The sequence below is a fragment of the Spermophilus citellus genome (genome assembly GCF_964194105.1).
Source record: "Spermophilus citellus genome assembly, chromosome: 7".
NCBI lineage: Eukaryota > Metazoa > Chordata > Mammalia > Rodentia > Sciuridae > Spermophilus > Spermophilus citellus.
Genome location: NC_138188.1, coordinates 123,461,276 through 123,481,216, shown reverse-complemented (window position 1 = coordinate 123,481,216; position 19,941 = coordinate 123,461,276). Strand labels below are relative to the sequence as shown.

The 19,941-nt window shown below is 35.4% G+C and overlaps 1 protein-coding gene across 1 annotated transcript in view; it reads right to left on the bottom strand.

The window, feature by feature from the left end:
- The window catches only part of VPS8 (VPS8 subunit of CORVET complex), a 271,364-nt gene that overhangs the window by 49,124 nt on the left and 202,299 nt on the right, over window positions 1-19,941 (bottom strand). The window contains exons 42-44 of the mRNA XM_081301471.1: window positions 15,531-15,611; window positions 12,936-13,105; window positions 9,650-9,815 (exon numbers count right to left, since the gene is read on the bottom strand). Coding sequence (XP_081157597.1) covers window positions 9,650-9,815; window positions 12,936-13,105; window positions 15,531-15,611 — 417 coding nt within the window. The remainder of the gene's footprint in view (window positions 1-9,649; window positions 9,816-12,935; window positions 13,106-15,530; window positions 15,612-19,941) is intronic.

Genomic DNA, 19,941 nt, shown 5'->3' with positions numbered 1-19,941 from the left:
TTTCAGTCACTGATCCTTCCTTCCTTCCTTCCTTCCTTCCTTCCTTCCTTTTTCAGATAAAATCTTGCTATGTTACCCAGGCTGGTCTTAAACTCCTAGGTTCAAGTGATATTCCTGCCTTAGTCTCCCAAGTAGCTGGGACTGCATGTGTGTACCCCTGCACCCAGAGTAGTCACTAACTTTTTTTCAGGTCCTGGAACAAATCATTCCTCTCTGCAGATCCTTTGTGATTGTTCTTTTGTTGTCTGAAATGTTGTTCATGTGGCCGGTACCTTTGTATCCCCTGGTTCTGGGCTTAAAGGGTGTCTCTGTAGATAGACATTCCCTGGTCATTCCATCCAAAGCAGGTTTACCTCATGTTACTCTCCTCATAACATTCTATTCTTTCCCCTCACTTCAATTATTTACCTATCACAACTCAAAATTATATATTTGATACAATGTTTGCATATTTAATTATTGTCTAGCCCCCTTTTTGGTGGGTAAGGTAAATAATGAGGGGAACTATTTTTTGTTGTTGTCTACCAATGTATGCTCAGTAGAGTACCAAGAAGGGTGTTTGACCCAAGGTAGGAATATGATAAATACTGGCTAATGTAATGAATCACTTAATACTTGTAATGATAACAAGATTGCTAGAAAATGGGCTAAAGTCTGTTCCCCAAATTTCATTAAGATTACCAATAATCTCTATGAACTTTTGAGACATATTAATCTTCATGTAATTTGTAAGTTTAATTTTGAAGGTATCTTTTTGAGACATGTTGCTATTACAAAACAATGAAATCTCATCTTTTAGTATTTATTTTGAATTTACCCTTTCTGTAACAGGGAGCTAATTAACTCTTTAAAAGGGGGCTGGGGACGTGGCTCAGTAATAAAGTACCCCTTGGATTCAATCTCCAGTACTGCAAAACAAAAATAAAACTTTAGTGAATTTGACATAAATAATAAAAATAACTTTTCAAGTCGCATGAAATTGATAAAACCATCAGAGAAAGAAAAAATGTGGACACAACAAGGAATTAATATCAGTGTTACTATTTCATGTAAACCAAATCTGTAATTTTAGTGGGAATTCAAAATAAATCTGCAATGTGTTAATAAAAAATTATGACTAGTGAATGAATATAAACTACTACATAATTACTTGGAAGTTGTAAAAACTTCTGACATTATTTACAAATTTAACTCAGAAAACAAAACTTTTAGAAAATGCTCAGGAATATCATTTAATTCTCTTCTTTTGTAATTATTAAAGAACAAGTGGGCAGCTATATATTTAGTTCCAGTTTGTGTCCTCCTCACACATTTTATCTTTTAGTGAAAAAATGAAAACCACTCTGATAATTTTAGATGCTTCTAGATCTATACTAATAAAGGCTGACTTCACACAATATATTTTAAAGCTAATAGTGTCAAATGCTCTTGGTTTTTAAAACTTTAAAAGAAATAACAGCTTGAAAGTTTCTGGTATAATAGTATGTTAGATTACCTGTTATCAAGAACTTCAAACATTGTTAATAATAATGCTTAAATTGAAATTAGTGAATCTTATTTTTTAAAATTTATATTAAGTTGATTAGTGAGCAATAATCACTGTTTTAAAAAACTTAATAGTAAGCTAATTTCTTCTAATGTTAATCAATGAAAATTAAGATGGTTATTTGCGACTGTGAATGTAATAAAGGATAATTGAAGATGAAATTTAAATTATTTGATTAATATTAGTGAATAACATTTGTTGAGAAAATATAATGGAATATTGAGTATTTCTGCTGAAATTCATTTCTCCTGTTTATTTCATCTGTGGGCAATATGTAGAGAAAGCAAAAAAAGAATCAGATACAATGATTTTCAGGTCTATTCTGTATGTCTGAAAGTTTCAGCCCGAGCTGCTATAAGCCTTAGGAGTTAGGAAAAAAAAAGTCATTTGGGTCATTTCTCTTATTTGTACAGAATAAAAGTCTTTATTCTAGAGGAAATCAGGCTTTCTAGGGAATAACTCCCATTATGCCCATGTGAATTTGCTGGCAGGCAACTAATATGTCAGAGTTACTAGTTTACATAATGACCAGAGATGAAAAAAGAAGTGAGACAGGATCACAAAAAAAGACTGTATCTCTCATGACCACAGTTTTGAGGGTGACTGTTGCATCATTTTTAGCTGCAGTCAGAAGCTGAAGACCATTATCTCAAGTCTTGGAAAAGGATGAAAAAAGAGCTATTTGATACAAGGATCATGTTACAAAGGCAGTGAGATGCTTCAAATGCATCCACTATCTTCTGGATATAGAGAGCAACAGGTGGAAACTAACTGGCTGTGCCAGCTGGACTTCTGAGTCAGTGGGGCCTCCCGATTGTCTCCTTCATATACCGTGTAGAAACTTAACCTGGGATGATAGATTTTCAAAGGAAATTAAGAGAACAAAGTAAAACTTTCCTGTAATAAAGTTTAATGTAAGCCATCATATCACAGAAATAGTATTTCTCTTTTTAAATTAACAATGTAAAACCTTGATAGTTTCATACAATGTTGAGAAATCATCAATAGGAGATGGATATATTTTTAAAATCAACTTTAATACGTTTTAAATGATAAAAGTAGTGCAGAGCTTGTAGCAGGAAAACTGGGAGCAATGATGGTTCTCCAAACTTGAGTTCAAGTATCAGCCCTCCATCCCTAAATTACATGTTTTCTCAGTTGTAAAATAGGCAACATATTAACTTATAAAGTTGGTGTGAAGTACAACACAATAAAAATATCTAATACATGTGTTTGATACATTTGATTTCCCTTTCTTTCTTGGGTTACCAATCTACTACATCTTTTTATAATATCTGATGCAAGAAAATCAAGTGAGATAGACAGCTAGTGGAAAATTTAAGAAAAATTTTAAGTTTTCCTTCTAGCTCATATACCATTATAGATTTGATTTTTTTTTCTTTTCTTTTGGGGGAGTGGGGAGGAAGGAGTCCTGGGGATTGAATGTAGAGCTTTGTACAAGCCTACCACACAGCAAAATCCCTAAATTTGATCTTAATAAAATTTCCTGAACAATGGAAAAGTTGGCTTGTCTCTGTTCTGAGAGTAGGAGAACCTCAGAAACAAAGTTAACACTGATATACATACTCAATTTAAAAATAATTTCTGCTTTCTAGATGTGCTTAGAGAAGACAGGAGGAAAGTCATTAAAACAGATTATTTTCTTTCTTCACTGCATGAGATGTAGCGAGTGAGAAGAGGGCAATGACTATAGTGTAAATGAGTTTTAAATTCAACACTTACTTATGAAAAAATTCTCAGCAAGACATGAAATAAAAAGGTATTTCCTAATTGTGATATGAATGTTACATACAAAAAGCTCACAGTTAAAATTACACTCAATGGTGAAAAATTAAACACTTCCCTTCTAAGATATGGAAAAAGGCAAGGATGTCTACTTTTACCACTCATTTACTGAAGGCCAATGCAAGAAATCAAGAAAAAGAAAACGCATAAAATTGGAAAGGAAGAAATAAAATAGTCTTTCTTTGCATATGACAAATTGTTTACACAGAAAATTACAAAGATTTTATAAAAACATATTAGTATTAATATGTTATCTTAATGAAATCATTAGTCACTGGATATAAGGTTAATATACAAAATTAACTATTTCTTTATACTAGCAATAAATAATTAGAAACTGAAATGTTAAACAGTAAAATACGTACTAGCACCAAAAGTAATTAAATGCATATAAAATGTGTAGAATTTATATGGTACAAACTACAGAACACTGATCAAATAAATTTAAAAAAAATTGTAGAAATTGAAAGATATACCATGTTCATGAACTAGAAGACTCTCTAGCAGTCAGAGAAATGCAAATCAAAACCACCCTAAGATACCATCTCACTCCAGTAACATTGGCAGCCATTATGAAGTCAAACAACAACAAGTGCTGGCGAGGATGTGAGGAAAAGGGTACACTTATACATTGCTGGTGGGACTGCAAATTGGTGCGGCCAATTTGGAAAGCAGTATGGAGATTCCTGGGAAAGCTGGGAATGGAACCACCATTTGACCCAGCTATTGCCCTTCTCGGACTATTCCATGAAGACCTTAAAAGAGCGTACTATAGGGATACTGCTACATCGATGTTCATAGCAGCACAATTCACAATAGCTAGACTGTGGAACCAACCTAGATGTCCTTCAATAGATGAATGGATAAAAAAAGTGGCATTTATACACAATGGAGTATTACTCTGCACTAAAAAATGACAAAATCATGGAATTTGCAGGGAAATGGATGGAACTAGAGCAGATTATGCTAAGTGAAGCTAGCCAATCCCTAAAAAACAAATGCCAAATGTCATCTTTGATATAAGGAGAGCAACTAAGAACAGAATAGGGAGGAAGAGCATGAGAAGAAGATCATCATTAAACAGGGTCGAGTCAGGGGAGGGAAAGAGAGAGAGAAGGGAAATTGCATGGTAAAGGAAGGACACCCTCACTGTTATACAAAATTACATATAAGAGGAAGTGAGGGGAAAGGGGAAAAAACAAGAGAGAGAAATGAATTACAGTAGATGGGGTAGAGAGAGAAGATGGGAGGAGAGGGGAGGGGAAGGGAGGGGAGGGAGGATAGTAGAGGATAGGAAGGGCAGCAGAATACAACAGACACTAGTATGGCAATATGTAAAAAAGTGAATGTGGAACCGATGTGAATCTGCAATATGTATACGGGGTAAAAATGGGAGTTCATAATCTGCTTGAATCAAATGTATGAAATATGATATGTCAAGAGCTTTGTAATGTTTTGAACAACTAATAATAAAAAAAAGTGACCAAAAAAAAAAGAAGACTCAATATTGTTAAGGTATCAACTTTTTCCAAGTTGATCTACAGATTCAACCTAATCTCAAAAAAACTTATGATTTTTTTTTTTTTTTTGGAAACCAACATGCTAACTTCAGAACTTATAATGAAAGGCAAAGGAGTAGAATGGTCAAAGGTTAGAACAAAGTTGGAAGACTAATACTACCTGATAACCAGATTTACTAGAAAGCTACATTACTAGAGAAAGGACACACAGACCAGAATGAAGCAAAACATAAGATTCAGAAATAAACCCACACATACACCGTAGACTGACTTTATCTAAAATGTAAACGCAAGTCAACAGATATCTGCACACAAAAGGAGGAATCTCCATACATATTTCATATCCTATGTAAGAATGGGGTTATAGTGATTGCCTGGAGTTGAGGGCCAACCAGAAAAGGTTGACTACCAAGAAATATGAGTCTTTTGAAGGGAGGAATTAACATTGCTCTATATCTTTTTTTTTTTGTACCGGGGATTGAACCCAGGGGCACTTGACCACTGAGCCACATCCCCAGCCCTTTTTAAGTGTTTTATTTAGAGACAGGGTCCCACTAAGTTGTTTAAGGCCTCACTAAGTTGCTGAGGCTGGCTTTGAACATGTGATCCTCCTGCCTTAGCCTACCAAGCCTCTGGAATTACAGGAATGTGATACCACGTCTGGCTAACATTGCTCTATATTTTGACTGTGGAGATGGTTGTCAATCTTCACAAGTGAATTTTCCCATTTATAAATTTTTTAAAGGAGAAAAGTCTATTTTAGTGCTAAATACTGTCTATAAAGAATGAAAGCATATCTAATTGGTAATATCCAGGAAAGTAGATTCATGTAATCTTAGGTTGGTTATGTTGGGATATAACTAAAAGGAAAAATACTAAAGAGCCCCAAGATGTAATGCCTGAAGCATGTGCATAAAAAAAGTTCACTCATTTGCATTAGATTCAGTCTAGAAAATGATGGAAATCACGTCTTGTCTTTTCTTCTTTAATACTTTTATTCCATTTATTTTTATGTGGTGCTGAGGATCAAACTTAGGGCCTCACATGTGCTAGACAAGCACTCTGCCACTGAGCTACAGCCCCAGCCCAAGTCCTGTCTTTTCTGAATGCAAACAAGAAAGTGTTTTACATGACTAGTTAGTGAAATTTTCAGTATGGAAACCATACCAAACATCTTTGCCTGTATGTCTTGTAGTCATCTCTAATTTCAGCAATGAATTATCTTATTTCTAAATCTGTTGTTTATTGTTCTGTTAGTAAGTAGTACCACCATCTTGTGCTGTTGTTCAATAAAGAGACCTGCATGTAATTTTTGAATCCTCCTTCTGTCTTTCCCACTCTATTTTACAAATTTACTTATCAAGTTATGATAATTCTATTTCTTACATAGAGCATCTCTGTTGCAAATTCTCTTTTGGATGAAACTAGAAGTTGAGTATGATTCAATCTAGAGGGTGAGAGTGATAGAGATGAGGCTAGTGAAGTGAGCAAGAACCATATTAATTATTTTGATGTTTGTGCTCATCTCAAACACATTTCAAATAAGTATTTTCTTCTCCAACTCCAGTTCTACCATTTTAGTACAAATTACCACATCTCTACTTCAACAATCTATTCGTCTCTTTATATCCATTCTTGCTTCCATTTTTTTTTTTTTTTGTACTGGAGATTGAACTTAGGGATGTTTTACCATTGAGCTACATTCTCAGGACATCCTCCTCTTTTTTGGGGGGTGAGGCTACCTGGATTGAACCCAGGGTGGTTTAACCAGTGAGCCACATCCTCAGACCTTTTTGATATGAGACAGGGTCTCACTATGTTGCTTGAGGCTCACTAAGTTGCTGAGGCTGGCTTTGAATTCTTCATCCTCCTGCCTCAGCCTCCTGAGTGGCTGGATTACAGGCATGCACCACCATGTCCAGCCAAGGACCTCCTCACCTTTAAAGAAATTTTTGAGACACAGTCTCATAAGCTATTATCCATCTTGTGAGCCTCCTGCCCCAGTCTCCTGAATTGCTGGGATTTCAGGCTTGTGCTGTTGTGCTTGACTCTTGCTTCCATTTTAATTTATTTTCTGCATTGCAGTTAGAGTGTTCTTTTTGAAATACTGTTTGGAAGAAGAGAAAAAAACGCTCTTCTGATCAGTTCATATAATTTCTTCCTTAAAACCCATCCCTGAGCTGGGTGTGGAGCACATGTCTGTAATCCCAGCAGCTTGGGAGGCTGTGGCAGGAGGATTGCAAGTTTAAAGCCAGCCTCGGCAAAAGCGAGTGCTAAGCAACTCAGTGAGACCCTGTCTCTAAATAAAATACCAAATAGTTCTGGGGATGTGGCTCAGTGGTGAGTGCCCCTGAGTTTAATCCCTGGTACCAAAAAACAAAAATAACCCATCCATGGCCAGATATGGTGGTACAGGGACTCAAGATGCTAAGGAGGGAGAACTGCAAGTTCAAGGCTAGTGGGAACGTAGCAAGACCCTGTCTCAAATAAAAAAGTAAAAAGGATTAGGAATGTAGCTTAGTGGTGAAGTACCCTTGGGTTAAAAACAAATAAACAAACAACCTCTCCATTTCTTCCTATTCTTTTAGTGCAAACATTAAAATAACTAATATAGTCTGGCTCACCTATCTAGCCTCATCTCACTCCACAGATTCATTATGCTCGACTTTTAGCTCTATGTGCCTTTCTGCTTCAGAGTAGAGATGCTGTTTGTTCTACACAGTGTTCCACTGCCTACAGTGCTACTTCTCTTGCCTACCTTTATTTCTAAATTTCTCTTGCTTCCTCCTTTTATTCCTTCAAGGCTAGCACTTGTAGAAAATCTTCTATAACTTTTCATGTTTGGTGTATATATATATATATATATATATATATATATATATTTTTTTTTTTTTTTTTTTCCATTCATTCCTGGGAGCACTTAAAACCTGTGGAATCTCCTGAGTGATAAGAGTCTCTTTTGTATGCTAATAACATGATGGGTGGCTAGGCCTCTGGATAGCTTTGGGATGATGGTTGGTTGCCAGAAAGACCAAGCCATAAATAACAGATTTTGAATTTTCTGCCCCACCTCCTAATTTCTGGGGAGGTGAGAGAGGCTAGAGATCAACTTCAATCACAAATGACCAAAGATTTAATCAACCATGTGTACATAATAACATCTCTAAATACTGGGGCCTAAGGATCTTCTGGGTTGGTGAAGGCACAGACTTGTTGGAAAGGTAGTGGCCCAGAGAAGGCATGGAATCTTTGTAAGTGCTTATGCCCAACCAAGTTGTAGCCTTTAGTAAATGTAAATAAGGTGTTTTCCTCAGTTCTGTGAGTTATTCTACTAAACTATCAAAACTGCGGGTGGGTTGTTGGGACCCCTGAATGTGTAGCCAACTTGGACAGAAGTGTGCTACCATGGTTGTAACCTTCCATCTGACATGAGAGAAGCCTTGTGGGTCTAAACACTTAAACCATTAAATCTCTAACTTCAAGTTCTTAAGAGTATTGAATTAAATTGTTGGACTCTCAGTTGGTGTCCAGAGAATGAATAGAATTTTGGTGTCAGAACTGGTGCTGAAAAGAAAACATAACACATTTAGAATTAGAACTCGGGAGCATGTATTAAAAATCTGCTTATAATTTTACTGCCTGTAAACAAGACAAGATCATATTTGTCTTGGCTACCCTTTTATCTCCAGCACCTAGCAGAGTGCCTGGCACACTGCTCAATATGCACTTGGAGAATATGTAAAAAGAATGTCTGCTTCTTAATACTAAAATTCTAAACTCTTATCTGGGAGAAAAGCTGGTCATGGGTCTGCTTCTGATAAAACACTGAAAGTTGACAACACAAAAAGAGTAAAATAACTGGCCCAGGTTTCACTATGTGATGTGAAGCCTGATTACAGGATAGTGTGGAACAGAAGAAGGGGCAAGATGCAGCAAATGTAGTTAGAATTCAAAGAGGAAGTATAGTGAGTACAGCACAATATAAGGACACAGCCCTAGTAAATTATTCACATTGAACCCCTTGCGTTGTCAAGTTCTGTTTCCCCAAAAGCTATCAGGCAGGAGAGTTCAAACTCTGCTCCACTGCCCGTTTTTAATGGACATCATTACCCTAAGTGCATGTATGAAGACATGAATGGTGTGACTCTACTTTGTGTACTACCAGATATGAAAAATTGTGCTTTATGTGTATAATATAAATTGTATCACATTCTGCTGTCACATATAATAAATCAGAATAAATTAAAAAATTGCAAAATAAAAAAAATGCTATAAAATAAATTAAAATTGTCTAATCCATTAATCAGACTCTGAAGGCAATGAAAAACTTCTCAGGGAACACCAGAGCATCAAGATTTTTAAAGAAAGTTATCAAATTGAGAAAACCACATACAGCGCACCCATGTTGGCTACCTTGTCCATCATCAGCACTGTAGAAGTGGTGAGTATACTCTTGTGCATACAGGTACTCATAATATTTGTTAAGTACTCATCTGTACTTGCTGACCTCTTACTCTGTCAAAGGTTCTTAAAAGTACACTCATGTGTATATCCTCTCTGTTCAGCTCGTTTCAAGGTTTTTAAAAGGAGAACATGTCTTCTTGGTTTTTGGTGCTGAGCAGAGAGGAGAGGTCCTTCAAACACTAAATAGGATTTAATAGAGGACAGTCAGGTAAATCTGTTGAGAGTGATATGGAGCCGGAAGAAAATGAGCCCAGGACCAAAAGACATTGGCAAGAAAAGACCATGTGCACCTTGCCACTGAAACGAGTCTTACCTGTGATGGTGTTATCCTTCCCTTTTTAATTTCAGATGAATTCTCACTTGGTTTTCCTACTTGTTTACTTGAGTTGCATTTGTAGCACGTCCATCTTGTTTGGCCCTCAATTTCGATGGTGCATTCTTTGTTTTGTAGACAGAATGAATGATACAAATGGCCACAGCTGCAAAATGAAGTTAACCAACTCACACTTTCCATTGTCATAAGTCCATAAAGTATGATAGAGTGTACTTATATACAATAAAGGCTCTAACAATCTGGAATGTACTGATGCTGGTACAGGATAAGAAATAGGAAAAGGAATGTATTCACTGTTGTCCTCTCTTTTTAAAAATCCTAACAAACATATCTGTATCCTTAAGTTGTGAGTAGGAATAGAATCATAGTTCTCATGGAAGATGAGCTGAACTTCTGTTCATTTCTCAAACTATGAAATTCTGACCGTATTTTCAGGTTAAAAAAGGACAAGCAGAAAAAATCATAATGACACAAGTAGCTTGATAACACCATGAGTGGTCTGTCTCACTGAACTCAAGACAAGAGTTATGTTTAGATAAAACACTGACAAAAAACTCATTGCTACAGTAAATTCTTGCAGTATTTCTATGAAGATGTTCCAAAAGAACTTTTAGTACCAAAAGGGCTTTTGGAAGGTGAGCACTGATTATGCCTCTCAATCATCCTCGGCCTTTCTCCAACTTGAAATGTTGAACTATCCCAGAAGTCAATCCTTTTCTCTTCTGTAGTCTTTACACTCTTTCTCTTCTCTACACTTAAAAAAAAAAAAAACATATATAACCTGTTTCCTGTACACTCTTCCTTTCCCCACCTACTGTTGCTCCTATAGTGATTACTTCTAGTTCCAAAACTTTATCACCTAGAAGTTCATGACTACCACATTTATGCCTTCAGCTCAGCCCTCTTCCCTAAACCCTACCTGTCTGACTCCTCAAGAACTCTGTTTTGGATGTCTAATGCTATCTTAAATTTAACATGTTCAAAACCAAAATCCTGATTTCCACCTTACTCTATCTCCACTGAATACTTTCATCCAACTTGCATTCTTGCAGTTTTTCAGGCCAAGAAGTTTGGAGTGATCTATTTTCTTTCTTTCACACTACACATTTAATTTATAAGCAAATTCTATCAGCTCTACCTTCACAACATGTCCAGAATCCTCCCACTTCTGAACTTTTTTGTTATTGCCATCCTTCCCCCACATGGGCTATTGCAAAAGCATGACTGGTCCCCCTGCATTCCCTCTTGACTTTCTATAGCTCCTTCTCAACACAGAAATCAAACTGACCCAGAAGACCTATCCTCAAAACCACCCAGTGAGCTGGGCATGGTGGAGCACACCTGTAATCCTAATGGCTCAGGAGGCTGAGGCAGGAGGATTGCAAGTTTAAAGCCAGCCTCAGCAACTTAGTTGGGCTCTAAGCATCTTAGTGAGACCCTGTTTCAAAATTTAAAAAAATCTAAAAAGGGTTGGGGATATGGCTCAGTGGTAAAGCACCCCTGGGTTCAATCCCTGGTACAAAAAACAAACAAAAACCCAAACAATCCAATCCAACAAACCCACCCAGTGGGTTCTCATCTCAGAGAAGCCTACTTCTCATAATAACCCAGATATGGCCTCTGCTTCTCCTTTGAAGTCCTCTTTTGTCATCCTCTCATTCCTTTCTTCTGCTCAGGTCCAGAGCCTACTCACTCACTACAGCTCAAGTGTGCCAGCAATGATACAGTCTCCACACTCATTGGTCCTTTCTGCTGGGGACACTCTCCCCCGAAGTTCCATGATTACTTCCTTAGGTCTCTAAATGTCACTAGACAGCAAGGCTTTTCCTGACTAGTCTTTATAAATTAGCAAAGTTCCCAATAATCTTTCCTCTATACAAGTTTTATTTTTATTAATATAATTATTAATCAAATTTTTAATAATTTTTCTAAATTATGTGTTTTTAAGTTACTTTAACAGTGAGACAAGAGGCATTCCCTGACCACTCCACAAAATGTCCACATCTTGTATCCTCTTGTCCCTGAAGGAACCTTGAATCATCTTGTCCCTCAATGTGTTTTACTTTTTTCCATAGTGGTTACCACCATCTGGGATTTCACTTATTTGTTTTTATCTGCCCCTGCTACTAGAACACAAACTTCTTAAGGGCAGTTCTGTTGCTTTCTTCATGCCGTCCCCTATTCCCTTGAACTGTACCTGCTATATAGTAGGTGCTCAATAAATATGTTGAATGAATGGGTTCTTTGTGAGGTGCTATTTTTTCTTCTAACCTCCAAATCTACCAATCCTCCTGCATAGCTAACACTGATATAGTATTTACTCATGCAATGAACTGTTCATAGTACCTTATATAATTTTCTCATTTAATTTTCCAAAGCCCTCAGATGTAGGTATTATTACCATCTCAATTGATAAGAAAACCAATATACAAAAAGATTAATTAATTTGTCCAAAGGATCATAGCTCATATTTGGTTGGCATAGTCAGGATTTGAACTTAAGAAGTTTGGCTCCAGAATCTATATTATGTTGTCTCTATTCATGTATTTTGAATGAACTGTTTTTGCTCCTGAGACTAACCCCTACACTTCTGCACTAGACTTCTTCTTTCTTTGTATTGTGGCTTAAATATCATTTACATGCTAATGATTCCTAAATTTGTATTACTAGCCCAATATGTCTTCTGATTTATGACTAGAATCTGTCTATTGGACAATTCTACATGGATGTCAAAGGGTTATATCAAACCTAACATCTATAAGGTCAAATTCTGGATTTCCTCACTTCCTTATACTTATTCCTCCTGTCTCAGGCAAGGGTACCATATTCACCCAGTTACTAAGGCTAAAGACCTCATTTTCTCCCCATACCCCATATCAAATACACCAGCATGTTAGCCCTGCCCTTAAAATATGTCCTGAATCCAAACACCTCTCAGCACCTTCACTCCTACCTCTCATTCTGCTCCAATGTCACCTTAAGAGATGCCTCTCTTCATTGTGCTTTCTTAAGACAGAACTCTTAACCAGAACACTTCTTCTTTCCATCCCCCTGCCTTGTGTTTCATTTTTCTTCATTGCTTAGTATTTATTTACTGTCTGAGCATCCTAACTTCTACCTCGCCTCACTCCGATGCAGAACATAAATAAGGTCTGTGAGGACAAGAACTTTGCCTGTCCTATTCACTGCTTGAGTGACACATGAATTCCTGCCTGGCTATAGCACACATGTACACACACCAGACAGTAATCCTTCTTTCTCTTACCTAAAGACAATAATTTCATCGGCCATTTCTTGGCGTCTCTTATACTGTTGCAAACATATAGAGCAATAATCCTGTTTGGGATTCAATCCTCTAGTGACAGAAGCTCTCAGGTTACACAATGACCAGTGGAGATCTTGGTTTAGAAGGCTGGTTGTTGTTTCAAGCAGGGTCTATGAAAGACCAAAACAAAAAACAAACAAGGTTATCAAATGAAAGGTAGAGAAGAATGGAGAATAGAACTTGTTTAGCTTTCAACTACAAACAACTGAAACTAGAAGATAAAATTGATGAGACAAACATCAAAACCCCCAAAACTCAAGTAGTTAATGTGCAGTATAACAAGGCTCAAGTCTGTCACTAATTCCTACTGAGAAATGTGTATTCTGCCATTCTGTGGTTTAATCCAGTTTAATATAATTGATGGCTTTCAAACAACTAGATAAGCTCAAATCTATTTATTACATTTATATAATAACTTCTGTCTTGATAGTTCAGGCTATTGTAACAAAGAACAGTCTGGATTGCTGGTTTTTTATCGAAACTGCATTCACGGCAATGTTTCAAATAACCTTTCGCTGAAAAAGCTAATGGTCATTATTCAGTTTTCATCTCCCTTGGGCAGGGATCACATTTTCCTCATCAGCACTCATAAATCATTGTGATCCACTCAAAAGACTCTGCCATTGTCAGTAAGTTACATAAAGAATTCTCACAATTATCACGTTAAGTCATCTTAAGGCTCTTGTGTTTATAAAGTATTGTTTCCATACTAAACTAATTCTCAACATTCATTTTTTATCATTTGGATATACAGCTGGATTTTTTTTTGTTTATTGATTTTATTTTTTTTAAATACACAAAAGCGGAATGCATTACAATTCTTATTACACATATAGAGCAAATTTTTCATATTTTTGTATATAAAGTATGTTCATGCCAATTTATATCTTTATACTGCTCATCATCTGTAGCAACCAGAGAAATGCAAATCAAAACTACTCTAAGATACACCTCACTCCAGTCAGAATGGCAGCCATTATGAAGACAAACAACAATAAGTGTTGGTAAAGATGTGGGGGAAAAGGTACACTCATACACTGCTGGTGGGACTGCAAATTGGTGAAGCAAATTTGGAAAACAGTATGGAGATTCCTTGGAAATCTGGGAATGGAACCACCATTTGACTCAGCTATCCCTCTCCTTGGGACTTAAAAACAGCATACTACAGGGATACAGACACATCAATGTTTACAGTACAACTCACAATAGCTAAACTGTGGAGCCAATCCAGATGCCTTTCAGTGGATGAATGGATAAAAAAAAATGTGGCATTTATACAGAATGGAATTTTACTCAGCTGGGTTCTTTTTTGTCAACCCAAAGTGGAAGATGGAACTATGTACTGTCCACCCTCCTTGCTATAAAACTTAGCTTTTTTAAAATTGCAATATAAAACTTTTAGTTTTAATTACCTAACTATCCTAGTTCTTTCCAATCAATGCCATCATTTTCTCTTCTTCTATAGCTCTGCAATTGGCAAAAATTTTCCACCTTGTACTCAGCTTTACTTTTCTTCTGCTACCCTGGTCTCTGTGCCTGCAGGGGTATCAAACTTCACTGGCTTATGCCTAGCAAAGCTGCAAGTTTTACAACATTTAAGAAAAACTCTATCTCCCAAATTATTCTTTTGCTTCTCTCTCATATTCTTAGGGGGGGAAAAAAAAAGCTGTAACATACCTAAATGGAACTTTTCCTAAGAAAAATACATGTCCACCAAGCTGGTTCTTAACTGAGAATTAAAGCTACAAGAAATTGAAAGTTAAGGGAAGACTAATGACCATTTTTGGCTAGTGGCAATGATCTGTTTCAAAATATTAAAAATAACTCATTTAATTTAATTTTATTTTGCACTTTTCTATATATATATGCTAACCATCCTTTTCATGAGTTATAGTTTTATCAGCAATTACTTTTCCAGAAAGATTTTTGTAATTTCATTTTGAAAGGTAGGTATTAGAATCACTGTCAATCAATCAAAACCAATTCTGAATTAGATGCATTTCCATATTTTAGAATAAGTATATATACATGTAAATTAAGGTCAAGAGAAATTTAAAAATAGGGGGAAAATATACACTTATCTCGATTTACATTACTTTCAGTAAAGAGATGGCAATTTTTAACGAAAAAATATGGAGGCAAAGGAGAAAAAAAAAGAAAATTATAAAAATAGCTTTTTTTCTACCTTAATCAACACAAAAAGCAATAGAAGACAGGAAATAATTAAAATTGGAGCTGAAATCAATGAAATTGAAACAACTAAAAAAATTGACAAAGCAAAAAGTTAGTTCTTTGAAAAAATAAATAAAGTTGGCAACCCTTAGCCATGCTAATGAAGAAAAGGAGAGAGAAAACTCAAATTACTAACATATGTAATGAAAAAGGTACACTTATCTCAATTTACCTTACTTTCAATAAAGAGATGGTAATTTTTAAAGAAAAAATATGGAGGCAAAGGGGAAAAAAAGAAAATTATAAAAATAGCTTTTTTTCTACCTTAGGGCATACTCAGATAATAGAAAGTGATTTACTTACTTGTTCATAGTTAAAGGTATCTAACATTCCCAGAATAAGACCCTGGATTTCTCCAAGTTTTCCTTTTCCATATACTGGATCCTAATTAGAAAAACATATAATTGTTATGATTCTTGGTATTTTTAAATTACTTTAAGATATAAAATACCTGAAAAAACCCAAATATACTCATATACACACACACACACACACACACACACACACATATACACATACACACACACACATAATATTTTTACTTTTTAGGTGTAGATGGATACTACACAATGCCTTTTATTTTTATGTGGTGTTGAGGATCAAACCTGGGTCCTGCCCTTGCTAGGCGAGCGCTCTACCGCTGAGCCACAACACCAGCCCCTCAAGTATATTTTTTACAGTCACAAGATATTTATTCTTTCATGAATCTTCACTGGAAACGTCCATTAGTTTTCATTTGAACATCTCAAATACTCAAAATAAATGTTAAATGATCTAATCCCCTTTCTTAATAATCTTCTTTACAAGACTTATTGTTGTTTGTTTTCATAATAATTGCCATTCTGAGAGGAGTGAGATAAAATTTTAGTGTAGTTTTGATTTGCACTTCTCTAATTGATAGAGATGATGAGCATTTTTTCATATATTTGTTGATTGATTGTATATCCTCTTCTGAGAAGTGTCTGTTTAGGTCCTTGGCCCACTTATTGATTATTTTTTTGGTGTTTAGCTTTTTGAGTTCTTTATATATCCTAGAGATCAGTGCTCTATCTGAAGTGAAAGTGGTAAAAATTTGCTCCCAACATGTAGGCTCTCTATTCAGTTCACTGATTGTTTCTTTTGCTGAGAAGAAGCTTTTTAGTTTGAATCCATCCCATTTATTGATTCTTGATTTTGTCTTCTTTAATTTCTTTCTTTAGCATTCTGTGGTTTTTAGAGATCTTTCACCTCTTTCATTAGGTTGATTCCCAAGTATTTTATTTTTTTGGAGGCTATTGTAAATGGGTAGTTTTCCTCATTTCCTTTTCGGAGGATTTGTCACTGATGTACAGAAAACGCTTTGGATTTATGGGTGTTGTTTTTGTACCCTGCTACTTTGCTGAATTCATTTACTAGTTCTAGAAGTTTTCTGGTGGAATTTCTCTAGGTATAGAATCATATCATCAGCAAATAGTGCTAGTTTGATTTCTTCTTTTCTTATCTATATACCTTTAATTTCCTTCATCTAGTTGCTCTGGCCAGTGTTTCAAGAATTATCCCTGTCTTGTTCCAGTTTTTAGAGGGAATGCTTTCAACTTTTCTCCATTTAGAATGATGTTGGCCTGGGGCTTAGCATAGATAGCTCTTATAATATTGAGATGTACTCCTATTATCCCTAGTTTTTCTAGTGTTTTGAACATGAAAGGGTGCTGTATCTCATTGAATGCCTTTTCTGCATCTATTGAGATGATCGTATGATTCTTACCTTTAAGTCTATTGATGTAATAAATTACATTTATTGATTTCCATATATTGAACCAACCTTGCATCCCTAGAATGAATCCCACTTGATCATGATGTACTATCTTTTTGGTATGTTTTTGTATTCAATTTGCCAGAATTTTTGCATCTATGTTCATTAGAGATATGGGTCTGAAGTTCTCTTTCTTTCAATGTCTTTGCCTGCCTTTGGAAGGAATCAGGATGATATTGGCCTCACAGAATGAGTTTGGAAGTGCTCCCTCTTTTTCTATTTCCTGAAATTTTTCTATTTCCTGAAATAAATTGAAGAATACTGGTATTAGTTCTTCTTTAAAGGTCTTGTAGAATTTGGCTGTGTATCTATCTGGTGCTGGGCTTTTCTTGGTTGGTAGGCTTCTGATGATATTTTCTATTTCATTGCTTGAAAGTGATCTGTTTAAATTGTGTATATCATTCTGATTCAATTTGGGCAAATCATATGACTCTAGAAATTTGTCAATGCCTTTGATATTTTCTATTTTATTGGAGTATAAATTTTCAAAATAATTTCTAATTACCTTCTGTATTTCTGTAGTGTCTGCTGTGACATTACCTTTTTCATCACATATTTGAGTTTTCTCTCTCCTTTTCTTCATTAGCATGGCTAAGGGTTGTCAACTTTATTTATTTTTTCAAAGAACTAACTTTTTGCTCTGTCAATTTTTTCAATTGTTTCAATTTTATTGATTTCAGCTCTAATTTAATTATTTCCTGTCTTCTATTGCTTTTTGTGTTGATTTGTTCTTTTTCTAGGGCTTTGAGATGTAGTTAGGTCATCTATTTGTTGACTTTTTCTTCTTTTAAGAAATGAACTCCATGCAATAAACTTTCCTCTTAGCACTGCCTTCACAGTGTCCCAGAGATTTCAATATGTTTTATCTGTGTTCTCATTCACCTCTAAGAATTTTTAATCTCCTCCTAGATGTCTTTTGCAACTCATTGTTCATTCAGTAGCATATTATTTAATCTTTAGGTATTGGAGTAGCTTTTTAAAAAAATTTTATCATTGATTTCTAATTTCTGTCCATTATGATCTGATAGAATGCAGGGTAGTATCTCTACATTTTTATATTTGCTAAGAGGTGCTTTGTGGCATGATATATGGTCTATTTTAGAGAAGGATCTATGTGCTGCTGACAAGAAAGTGTACTCACTCATTGAAGGATGAAATATTCTATATATGTCAGTTAAGTCGAAGTTATTGATTGTATTATTGAGTTCTATAGTTTCTTTGTTCAGCTTTTGTTTGGAAGATCTATCCAGTGGTGAAAGAGGCGTGTTAAAGTCACCCAAAATAATTGTGTTGTGGTCTACTTGACTCTTGAACTTGAGAAGAATTTGTTTGATGAACATAGATGCTCCATTGTTTGGGGCATATATATCTATAACTGTTAAGTCTTGTTGGTGTATGGTTCCCTTGAGCAATATGAAATGTTCTTCTTTATGCCTTTTGATTAACTTTAGCTTGAAGTCTACTTTATTTGATAAGAGGATGGAAATCCCTACTTGCTTCTGCAGTCCATGTGAGTGGTTATGATTTTTCTCAACCTTTCACCTTCAGTCTGTGGATGTCTCTTCCTATGAGATGAGTCTTCTGGAGGCAGTATATTGTTGGGTCTTTTTTTTTTTTTGATCCAATCTGCTAGCCTATGTCTTTTGATTGGTGAGTTTAGGCCATTAACACTCAGGGTTATTATTGAGACATGATTTGTATTCCCAGTCATTTTTGTTATTTAACTTGACTTGGTTTCTCCTTTGATTAATTCTTCCTTTAGTTTAATACCTCCCTCTGCTGATTTTCATTTTGTTTTTCAATTCCTCTTCATGGAATATTTTGCAGGCTTTCTAGTTGGAAATTCTTTTAACTTTTGTTTATCATGGAAGGTTTTTTATTTCATCATCAAATCTAAAGCTTACTTTTGCTGGATATGAGATTCTTGGTTGGCATCCATTTTCTTTCAGAGCCTGATAGATGTTGTTCCACGATCTTCTAGCTTTCAGGGTCTGGTTTAAAAAATCTGCACATAACCTAATTATTTTCCCCCTATATGTAATCTGATTCCTTTCTCTCATGGCTTTTAATATTCTCTCCTTATTCTGTATGTTAAGCATTTTCACTATAATGTGTCTTGGTGTGGATCTTTTGTGATTTTATACATTTGGTGTTCTGTAGCCTCTTGAATCTGGTTTTCCAATCTATTCTTCATGTTTGGAAAATTTTCTGATATTATTTCATTGTTCATTCCTTTGGTTTGGACCTCTATGCCTTCCTCTATCCCAATAACTCTTAAATTTGGTCTTTTTATGCTATCCCATATATCTTAAATGTTCTGCTCCTGGTTTCTTACCATTTTCCCTATGTGGTCTACATTATTTTTGAGATAATATATTTTGTCTTCATTGTCTGACATCCTGTCTTCCAAGTGGTCTATTCTGTTGGTGATGCTTTCAATAGAACTTTTAATTTGATTTATTGTTTCTTTTATTTCAAGGATTTTTTTTCCAGAACCTCTATCTCCCTATTGAAGTAATTTTTGCTTCCTGTATTTGTTTATGTAGCTCTGTGTCAAAATGATCTTTTGCTGCCTGTATTTGCTCACTGATATCATCCTTTAATTCACAGAACATTTTAATTATGTACATCCTGAACTCCTCCTCTGTAATTTCTTCTGATGTGCTGGCCATGGATTCTAATAATGTATTATCTTGATTTGTTTGGGGGATGTTCCTTCCTTGTCTTTTCATGTTGCTTGTGTGTCTTGCCTTCTAGTACTGTGGATCAGAGGTGTTTTTGTTTTTATCCTATAGGCTTATACTGTTCCTGTAGGGTTCCAATACCTCTCCTTTGAGGGGAAGGACAAAGTTAACAGATCCCAATATAAACAATATACAGCCTTAAAAACAGTTGCTATTAAGACATTTACAGTTTGGTCAA